This window comes from Nicotiana attenuata, chromosome 1 (assembly GCF_001879085.1).
Source record: "Nicotiana attenuata strain UT chromosome 1, NIATTr2, whole genome shotgun sequence".
Lineage (NCBI taxonomy): Eukaryota > Viridiplantae > Streptophyta > Magnoliopsida > Solanales > Solanaceae > Nicotiana > Nicotiana attenuata.
Window position 1 is genome coordinate 7,827,753 of NC_031989.1, and position 11,855 is coordinate 7,839,607.

The window sequence follows — 11,855 nt, forward strand, 5'->3', positions numbered from 1 at the left end:
CAGAATGTCGAACTCTCAATCAGCACCCCTTAACGTCAGCAATGGTTCTGGCCACCACAGCGAGAATGATAACATAGCACCAGAAAACGACGTACCCCTGTGTAACACCCTGTACATTCGGACTAGGTGTGGATATGTTAAATGGGTATTAATCTAATATTTTAGACATATGAAGTCCTAGCGGGATGAGTATGGGTGAAAATAGTTATTTTAGAATCAAGAGGAAGAGTGAGGTGTACAAGATTCGATAAAATCTACTAAGTTTACAAAAGGTCAGTCTTGCAGCAGGATTTAGTGAAAATGTGAGGTAACTGGGAAAACCTCAAAACATAGTTGTAGGCCTTTGAAATATCTTTCCAACGATATATTATTAGAGCCCGAACGGATCTTTGTGCAAAACGTTATGTGCGTTTTACAGAAAAGTGCGCAATATGTGCGCCCAGTGCGCGGCCACGCACTTGTGGCAGTGTTACTGCCATTTTGCGCGGTTTGGTGCGCGGTCAGGCCTTCAGGTGCGCAGGGGGCGCACTTGGGGGGGGGTCAGTTTAAAACCCTACTTCGTCCCCCACACCCCCAAAACACAAAAACTTAGCTCTAGAAAGGGGAGCTCTCAAAAACCTAACTCCTTAAGGGTCCCTCCACCATCCAAGGTAAGTTCTAATGGTGATTCTAAGTTAATTTCAATGTCCCAACATCTTATTAACATGAGTAAACCCTCCAAATCATTAGATATTCGATTGGGGTATTATTGTTGAGAGAAGAAACCCTAGAACTCGAATTCAAGAGGATTGAACTTCAAAAAGATAATGTCTTCACCCTCTAATTGATTATACCATTGGATTAATGATTATAGACTCTATATTCATGAGATATGAGTTGATGGATTTGATAGAAAAGCATGAAAATTATATGTTTGGTTTGTTGATAGTTGATTATTGGTTAAGGGTGTTGTTTATTTTATGGGTGAAGAAAAATGATTTTGATTATAAGACATTTGAGATTTCAGAATTTATCTAGGAGCAAGAGAATGGCTTGTTGGTTGTAGAGACACCATCAATAAGGACTATGAAGCTTTATGCCACCAAGTGTTTGAGAAAATGCCTAAGTAACCAAAACATGAGTATTATTGCTAATATGGAATCCCTTTGACTTGTATTGATATAGATTAAAGTTGAAAGGGTTGGCGAATGTTGTATTACGCTCAAGAGCAGGAAGTTATGGTATGTGAGGCTAACTCTCTATGTTTGGGAATGTTAATGATTCTCCCTACACTATGTTTCTTTTACCACGTTACCAATTGCCTCAGAAATATAGTTAAGCCTAGTTCCTTGAATAGTTGCGAAACTTCTATTCTCTAGCTTCGTAACTCATTCATGACTTTCATTCTAAACGTTGTGAAATCAGTGCGTAATAAATATAGACTTGGGTTTGATGCCCATGAGTCTCAGTCTAGATTACTCAGCATGTCATAAATAGTTGAAGTTTCAATTTTCATAATCAGTTCATGAATACATGTCTCAGTCTAGCTCTATTCAGCATTCAAATATCATGTAACTCAGTATGGTTTAGTATTTCAGTATCATGTATTTCAGTATCATGTATTTCAGTATGATTCTCCGTTCCTGAATGTTGAACACCTGTATTTGGGCCTGAGGCCGTAGTTTATATGCTTTATGCATACTTGAGCCGGAGGCCGTAGTTTATGCTTTATGCATGTTTGGGCCAGAGGCCGTAGTTTATGCTTTATGCATTTTTGGGTTTGAAGACGTAGTTATGTATACGTATACTTGGGCCTAAAGCCTTAGCTTATGCACATATATATTGGGCCCGAGGCCGTAGCTTATTCAGATAAACAGGTTGTTCATCATTCAGAAGAAGGAGTATTCATATCCTTACTTCCTTTGTTCAGTTCAATTATTAGTTATTAGTTATCAGTTATCATTTCAGTTATCAATTATCAATTCTCAGTTATCAGCTTAGTTTGAGTTTTAGCATTTTTTATTCTTACTTTCAGTTGCTTTACATACCAGTGCAATTCAAATGTACTGACGTCCCTTTTGCCCGGGGCCTGCATCTCACGATGCAGGTAATGATTTACAGGTTGATGATTCAGAGCGCTAGGATTCTCGTACCAGCTATTTGGTGATCCCAAGTTCTTTCGGGGCATTATCATTACCTTACAGTCTTCAGTATTTTTAGACAGTTAGTGTTTTCAGTACTTCATTGGAGGCTTCATAGACTAGAGAAACAGTTAGACAGAGTCGCAGGCTTTTCATATTAAGCTATGTTGGCTACAAATATATTTCAGAATTGTATTAGTATTTTCGCACTTTGATTTATATCATCCAGACTTTTATATACCAGCATGTGTTAGTTTATCTTCCGCATTTAGTATGTTATGATATCACATGTTGATTTAGCCAGCCAGTTGGTTCGCTCGGTCGCATGTAATCAGGCACCGGGTGTCGTGTTATGTCCAGGCCCAGGTTCAGGGCGTGACAAAGCTTGGTATCATAGCACTAGGTTCAAGAGTCTTAGGGAGTCTATGAAGCCGTGTCCAATGGAGTTTCCTTTATATGTGTGTGTCGGCCACTCATATAAACGGTTAACTACCAAGACATCCAGGATTGTCTCATTTCTTTCTACTCTAGATCGTGCCATGATACTATGAGCAATAGGTAGCCTTCTCTTCCTATCGATTTCCAAACGTATTGGATGCCCAAGCGACGCACAGGAGAAACCTAAGGTTCTAGAGAGGACAATTGCCCATTGGGGTATGTCTATGTAGTGCGGGTTGGTAACAAATGAGATTTGAGGGTATGTTGAAAGTGGGATGCAATGGATAGTAGTACATATTAGAGCATAACCTAATCAAAAAGTACAAAAGCAGTTATCATGTTTTATGGTTATCAGTTTATCTCAGTTACCAGTTAGCGGCCTTTCAGCTAGCAAGTTTATGGTTATTCAGTACGCTAGTATTCGGTTATATGTTTACCAAATATCTAACTATCAGTGTATCAAAATTCTGGTGACTGGTGAGTATACAGTGATGCCTATGGGTGCTAAAAGAAAATGTAAGTAACAGTGATCATAGCGGAATCTTCGTATGTTTTAGGTCCGGATTAAGACCAAGACTCACCGGATGGCACGAGAAGTGAATTATCAGATGATGGTATACTTTGAAGGATAAGTTTGTGCATGATAGTGTATTCGTATGTGTTTTACCTCCTAGAACAACTTCATTTAATTCTTGGAAATAGAGCCACAAGTTGGATGATGATAGTTTAGATATTAGACCCTAACATTGGTCACTATGGTTTTGGACAGAAAAGAGCCTAAAGGTAAAATACCTAGGAGTCAGAAACGTTTGTTATTACCAAAGATGTGATTTCGTACAACTCATGCAAATGACTAGAAGATATGATGTACGCAATGAGAACCAAGAGCAGCCAATAGTGAATTTCAGGGAACGATTTTAAGTTGTTCATATTTATTCAAATAAAAATTAGAAGTACCACATTAGTAAGCTACTGTAAGAAGCTGCTATTACTGTGAGATAAAAGATAAGACAGTTCCCCCTTAGATTATGTGACTAAGTGTTTACTCCAAATGTTTATAGTCGAAAATGATTTTGAAGTGTATAGATGTTAGGGGTTAGATATTCCAATTTTGTTTAAGACAGATGAACTTTCTCTAAGTGTGATCCATGTACATAGTTAAAAAAAGAAAGATAAGTATGCGACCATAGAACAGGGTCGGATGGTGAGGGAAGTTAGAAATAACCTTATGCCTCACTTTAGTTATCCAAAGTAGAACAAGAAAACGTGATTCTAGCAGGTGTTTAGTAAAAGAATAATAAGTAAGTTTTGAGTTGATTCAGTGAATTAGCACTTCCAGCAGAGCTAGTAGAGGTACAATTTGATTCACTTAGCCAGGTTAACTCTAGTGAGTGGATGACAGTTTGAAATACCGAACGTGTGTTAGAACCCAAAGAGGTTAAGTTAAATCCGAAGTACAATGATAGTGGGAAAAACAATCAGCTAGCAATAAGAGAGCAAACTATAGAAGAATAGCCTTTAGGAATTATCGAAATGTGGTTTCTCCAAGATTGACAGTGTAAGCAGAGTTAAATTATTAAGATTGTGTATGATAGTTGTGAATACATTAGTTTTCCATTATGTGAATAATTTAGTTTTTCCTAGTAAAGGATTTCTCAGAAGTAAGTTGGAAGATGAGTCGTCGTTGACGTAGAGTGCAAAGAACGCAGAAAATAAGGAAAGTTATTTGGATCCCAACAAAAAAAAGGAAGGATCCGCAAGTATAAGACCTTTGGTCTAAGGGGTGATGTGAAAACCATCAGTAAATCCAGCTGGAGATTTGAAACTCGAATAGTTAGCATGGGATATGAAAAAGAAAATCAGTTTGGTAATGAGGGGAAATTGTATAATTCCCACAGGAATTATGTCTAGCACGTGTAAGAAACACAAAGTGAGTAGAATGATCACCGAGCTTAGTTATTGATGATAAAGTGATCACAGAAAAGCTATAAAATCATGCCTATTTATGTGTTATGAGGGTAGCACCATTGCACGGGACTCTAAAATTTAGAGTACATGTCAAAGACTTAGCTCACAACAATTCTATAAGTATTTTTAGGAAGTGCTTAAGAAGATAATCAAGTGTGGGAAGTATAACTCATGATTGAGGTAGATAAGAGAACTCTGGTGAAAGAAGTTCACCAGCCAAGATAGGAGTTCGACTTCGGACTCCGAAGATGATGGAGTTGTTGTCTAGAATAGGACTTGTTACCCCTTAGTAGCCGAAGAGAAGGAGAAACAATTTGATGATCCCTACGTGTTGCAGTTGAAAGAGGAGATTCACAAGTATAAGACGATGGATTTTGAATAAGGGGGGAGATGATGGTACTTTGAGGTACAAAGACAGATTGTGTGTTCGAGACCTAGATATACTTAAAGAGGCAAGATCATGTTAGAAGCCCATAATTCCAGGTATTCTTTCCATCCAAGTTCCCCAAATATGAATCATGACCAAGGAGATTTATTGGTTGAACGACATGGAAAAAAACGTCGCAGACTTTGTGGCCAATTGTCCGAATTGTCAGCAAGTGAAAGTCGAGAAGCAGAAAGCCTAGTGTTTTATCACAGAATACACATATTTTGAGTGGAGATGGTAAATATGGAATTTATAACAGGATTATCTTGCTCATTTTAAAAGCATGATTTGATTGGATGATTGTAAATTGACTTACCAAGTCAGCACACTTCTTGCCAAAAAAAACTACAGATTCAGTAGAAGATTATACCAAGTTGTACATTCAGGAAATCGTCTGATTGCATGGGACTCCATTATTCGTCATTTCGGACTGTGGTGCTCAGTTTAAGATGAGCTTTTGGAAGTTCTTTCAGAAATGATTAGGCACAAGTTTTTCATCCTCAGAAAGATGGCCGGACAGAGCGTATTATCCAAACTGTTGAGGATATGTCGTTGATGTTAAAAGTAATTGGGATGATCACATACCTCTCATTGACCTTGCTAATAATAACCTACCATTCTAGTATCAAGATGGCACGTGCGAGACTCTGCATGGGCGAAGGTGTAGATCGCCAATTGGTTGGTCCAAAGTTGGTGAAGAGGAGTTGTTGGGACCAAATTTGGTCTATCAGACAATGGAGAAAGTTAAGTTGATTCAAGAGCGTTTGAAGATGGCTCAGAGCCGCCAAAAGTCCTATCCGAGCGTGCTGCATAGAGACCTAGAGTTTCAAGTTGATGATTGGGTGTTTCTGAAAGTTTCGCTTATGAAAGGCGTTATGAGATTTGGGAAGAAGGGGAAGCATAGTCTCTGCTATATTGGGCCATATAGATTCTAGCGAAGGATCAATCAATTAGCTTATGAGTTGAAGCTGCCACCAGAATTTGCGGTGGTACAACCAGTATTTCACGTATCCTGCTATAGCATTCAAGTTTCTAGTACTTAGTTACTCATGTCAGTTCAGTACTCAAATACTCATGTCAGTTCAATACTCAGATACTCATGTCAGTACAATACTCAACTACTCATGTCAGTCCAATACTTAGACATTCATGCCAGCTTAGTACTCAGATTACTCAAATATTCGTGCCAGTTCAATATTCATATACCTATGTTAGTTCGATATTCACGTATCCATGGCAGACCAATTTCAGTCAATGCAGTAGTCATTCATTTCACTATCTCAACAGTTCGGTATTCATGTATTCATTCAGTTTAGTATGCAAGTGTTAATGGAAGTTCATGTTTCCACCATACCCATTTAAGGTCCGAAGTTAGCAGAAGTTACAATCAGGATCATTCGAGGACGAAAGATCCCAAGGGGAGATAATGTAACACCCCGTACATTCGAGTAGGTGTGGATATGCTAAATGGGTATTAATCTGATATTTTAGAAATATGAAGTCCTAGCGGGATGATATGGGTGAAAATAGTTATTTTAGAATCAAGACGAAGAGTGAGGTGTACAAGATTCAATAAAATCTACTAAGTTTACAAAAGGTCAGTCTTGCAGCAGGATTTAGTGAAAATGTGTAAGGTATTTGGGAAAACCTCAAAATACGAAAGTTTTAGGCCTTTGAAATATATTTCCAACGATATATTATGGAGCCCGAACAAGATCTTTGTGCAAAAGGTTATGCGCGTTTTATAGAACAGTGCGCGCCCTGTGCGTGGTCAGGTGCGCGGTCAGGCCTTCAGGTGCGCGGGGGGGCGCACTTGGGGGGTCATTTTAAAGCCCTAGTTCGTCCCCCACACCCCCAAAACATAAAAACTTGCTCTAGAAAGGGGAGCTCTCAAAAATCTAACTCCTTAAGGGTCCCTCCACCATCCAAGGTAAGTTCTAATGGTGATTTTAAGTTAATTTCAATTTCCTAACATCTTATTATCATGAGTAAACCCTCCAAATCATTAGATATTCGATTGGGGTATTATTGTTGAGAGAAGAAACCCTAGAACTCGAATTCAAGAGGATTGAACTTCAAAAAGATAATGTCTTCACCCTCTAATTGATTATACCATTGGATTAATGATTATAGACTCTATATTCATGAGATATGAGTTGATAGATTTGATAGAAAAGCATGAAAATTATATGTTTGGTTTGTTGATAGTTGATTATTGGTTAAGGGTGTTGTTTATTTTATGGGTGAAGAAAAATGATTTTGATTATAAGACATTTGAGATTTCAGAATTTATCTAGAAGCAAGAGAATGGCTTGTTGGTTGTAGAGACACCATCAATAAGGACTATGAAGCTTTATGTGAGAAAATGCCTAAGTAACCAAAACATGAGTATTATTGCTAATATGGAATCCCTTTGACTTGTATTGATATAGATTAAAGTTGAAAGGATTGGCGAATATTGTATTACGCTCAAGAGCAGGAAGTTATGGTATGTGAGGCTAACTCTCTATGTTTGGGAATGTTAATGATTCTCCCTACACTATGTTTCTTTTACCACGTTACCAATTGCCTCAGAAATATAGTTAAGCCTAATTCCTTGAATAGTTGCGGAACTTCTATTCTCTAGCTTCGTAACTCATTCATGACTTTCATTCTGAACGCTGTGACATCAGTGTGTAGTCAATATAGACTTGGGTTTGATGACTATGAGTCTCAGTCTAGATTATTCAACATGTCATAAACAGTTGAAGTTTCAATTTTCATAATAAGTTCATGAATACATGTCTCAGTCTAGCTCTATTCAGCATTCAAGTATCATGTAGCTCAGTATGGTTCAATATTTCAGTATCATGTATTTTAGTATGATTCTCAGTTCCTGAATGTTGAACACCTGTATTTGGGCCTGAGGCCGTAGTTTATATGCTTTATGCATACTTGAGCCGGAGGCCGTAGTTTATGCTTTATGCATGTTTGGGCTTGAGGCCGTAGTTTATGCTTTATGCATTTTTGGCCCTGAGGCCGTAGTTATGTATACGTATACTTGGGCTTAAGGCCGTACCTTGTGCACATATATATTGGGCCCGAGGCCGTAGCTTATTCAGATAAACAGGTTGTTCATCATTCAGAAGAGGGCGTATTCATATCCTTACTTCCTTTGTTCAGTTCAATTATCAGTTATCAGTTATCAGTTCAGTTATCAGTTATCATTTCAATTTCAGTTTCAATAGTTATCATTTCAGTTATCAATTATCAACTCTCAATTATCAGCTTAGTTTGAGTTTCAACATTTTTAATTCTTTCTTTCAGTTGCTTTACATACCAATGCAATTCAAATGTACTGACGTCCCTTTTGCTCGGGGCCTACATCTCAAGATGCAGGCTATGATTTACAGGTTGATGATTCAGAGCGCTAGGATTCTCGTACCAGCTATTTGGTGATCCCCAGTTCTTTCGGGGCATTATTATTACCTTACAGTCTTCAGTATTTTCAGACAGCCAGTGTTTTCAGTACTTCATTAGAGGCTTCATAGACTAGAGTAACAGTTAGACAGAGTCGCAGGCTTTTCAAATTTAAGCTATGTTGGCTACAAATATGTTTCAGAATTGTATTAGTATTTCCGCACTTTGATTTATATCATCCAGACTTTCATATACCAGCATGTGTTAGTTTATCTTCCGCATTTAGTATGTTATGATATCACATGTTGATTTAGCCAGCCAGTTGGTTCGCTCGGTCGCATCTAGTTAGGCACCGGGTGTCGTGTTACGTCCAGGCCCAGGTACGGGGCGTGATACCCTGGTTGGCCTTGATGGAGTTTCAGATGTAGATCCAATCGGCGTCAGCTCACGTATAGGCCTCAACGCTAATTTGGCGGTCGACCCCGAGGGCAGCGTCCACGGGGACAACTGATCAGCCACTCAAAGTGCACACGTCAGCGAGGACGACGGGGTCAACCTGCAAGTGATCCTAGAAATGTTACAGGCCCAACAGGCAGCGATAGCCCAGCTCCAAAATCAGAATCACACACCGAGCAGGGTCGAGCTCGAGCCATCCCAGGAAGTTGTACACAAGGTCGAATCAGTTTCTAGGAGACCGAGCGAGACGGAATCGGAGAACAATCCTGCTATCATGAAGATGATCAAAGAACTGACAAAGAGTCGAGTCAGAAGAAAAGAAGATCGAGGAAAACGACAAGAAGGTGGAAACCTATAACTCCAGGTTCGATCAAATCCTGGGAGCACCACCAATATTGAAGGAACCGGATTCCAAAAAATTCGTACAAAAACCTTTCCCACAGAGTGCGGCTCCGAAGCCAATCCCCAAGAAGTTCCGCATGCCCAAGATTCCTAAGTATAATAGGACGACCGATCCGAACGAGCACGTCACCTCTTAAACATGCGCTATCAAAGGGAATGACCTAGAGGATAACGAAATCGAATCTGTCCTGCTGAAGAAATTCGGAGAAACCATGTCGAAGGGTGCGATGATATGGTACCACAATTTACCGCCTAATTCTATTGACTCGTTTGCTATGCTTGCAGATTCTTTTGTAAAGGCACACGCCGGGGCCATCAAGGTCGAAACCAGGAAGTCGGACCTTTTCAAGGTAAGGCAATTGGACAACGAGATGCTGAGAGAGTTTGTGTCTCGATTCCAAATGGAACGGATGGACTTGCCACCGGTCGCCGACGATTGGGCTGTTCAAGCCTTCACTCAAGGTCTCAACGTTCGAATTTTGGTGGCTTCACAGCAGTTGAAGCAGAATTTGATAGAATACCCAGTTGTCACTTGGGCCGATGTACATAATCGGTATCAGTCGAAGATTAGGATCGAGGACGATCAACTTGGGGCCCCTTCCGGGTCCGTTTATCCTATCAGACCCATCGACATAGTTAAAAGGGATATTGATCGAGAACCTAGGTCAAACAGAGATCGATACCAGCCATATAAAGGAGATCGCAGGAACATCGGACCTGGGCAGAATCCTGTACGGAATGAAAGAAGAAGTGATCGAGGTTAGAGCTCTCAAGGACTCATGAGCAAGAGCGACTTTGACAAGCCTATCGAACCCAATTAAGCACCTCGGTTATCAGAGTACAACTTTAATGTCGACGCAGTCGTCATCGTATCAGCTATCAGACGCATCAAGGATACCAGATGGCCTCGACCTCTACAGACCAATTAGGCTCGAAGAGATCCCAAACAAATGTACAAATACCCATGGCCATAGAATGGAAGATTGTAGGCAATTAAGAGAAGAAGTAGCCCGGTTATTCAACAACGGGCATCTTCGGGGGTTTCTGAGCGATCGAGCTAAGAATCACTTCAAAAATAAGGACTCCAACAAACAAAACGAACAAGACGAACCCCGGCATGTCATCCATATGATCATCGGAGGAGTCGATGTTTTTCAAGGTCCAATGTTTAAGCGCACCAAAGTATCGATCAAGAGGGAAAAAGGAACTCGAGATTACATGCCAGAAGGGACTTTGTTTTTCAATGATGAGGATGCGGAAGGAATCACACAGCCCCATAATGATGCACTGGTAATATCTGTACTCATGAATAAAACTCGAGTTAAACGCTTGCTAATTGATCCAGGTAGCTCGGCTAATACTGTTCGATCGAGGGTCGTAGAATAGCTCGGCCTACAGGATCAGATCGTACCCGCGACCCGAGTGTTAAATGGATTTAACATGGTTTGCGAAAATACTTAGGGAGAAATAACATTGCCAGTAAACATAACGGGTACTACCCAGGAGACCAAGTTTTATGTAATCAAGGGGGACATGAGATACAACGCTCTGTTTGGAAGACTATGGATCCACAACATGAAGGTCGTGCCCTCGACCCTCCACCAGGTATTAAAGTTTCCAACACCAGAGGGGACAAAGACGGTTTATGGGGAACAACCCGCCATAAAGGAGATGTTTGTCGTCGATGAAGTAATTCCAATATCAACACTCTCATCGACAAAGGAATCAGGTTCGAAAGCAAAACAGGAAGCCAAATAGCAATCATCGATGCCAGCTTCGACCCGACAAGACGAACAGGGGACTAAAGAAGATAATGATTCCAGGGTCCCTCGATCCTTCATAGTCCTCGATGATTCCGACACTACCAAGTCGATAGTCGAAGAGCTGGAGCAAGTCACACTGATCGATCATCAGCCCGATAAAAAGGTATACCTGGGCACGTGATTAACCCCCGAGCTCAAGAAAAAGCTTATCCAATTTCTTATAACGAACATGGATTATTTTGCCTGGTCCCATCTCGATATGACAGGGATCCCACTAGAAATCACCACCCATAAATTAAGCTTGGACCCGATGTTTTAGCCGATGAAGTAGAAAAGAAGGCCCCAATCCGAAATCAAGGATGCCTTCATCAAAGACGAGGTAACCGAGCTTCTTAAATAGTGTCCATTCGGGAAGTAAAATACCCTGAATGAGTAGCGAACGTAGTAGTAGTCCCTAAGAAAGGAAATAAACTTAGAATGTGTGTAGATTACAAGGATTTAAATAAAGCATGCCCCAAGGATTCTTTTCCTTTGCCTAATAGCGATCACATGATCGATGCCACGGCCGGCCACGAGATCCTTAGTTCTCCCGATGCCTATTTCGGGTACAACCAAATTCAAATGGACCCGGATGATTAGGAAAAAACCTCGTTCACCACTATATATGGTACCTACATCTACAACGTAATGCCATTTGTAATAAAAAATGCTGGTGCCACTTACCGACGCCTAGTAAATCGGATGTTCGAAGAACAAATAGGGAAATCAATGGAAGTTTACATTGCTGATATGTTAGTTAAGTCCCTGTGAGCAGAGGACCATTTGAAGCATTTGCAGGAAACCTTCAGTATATTGAAGAAGTACAACATGAAGCTGAATCCG

At 40.2% G+C, this 11,855-nt stretch overlaps 1 protein-coding gene across 1 annotated transcript; it reads left to right on the plus strand.

Moving 5' to 3' along the window:
* Positions 10,060–10,968, plus strand: LOC109232726. The gene is made up of 2 exons (XM_019398472.1): positions 10,060–10,572; positions 10,672–10,968. Exons 1-2 carry the CDS (start codon positions 10,060–10,062, stop codon positions 10,966–10,968), a joined length of 810 nt encoding a protein of 269 aa, XP_019254017.1.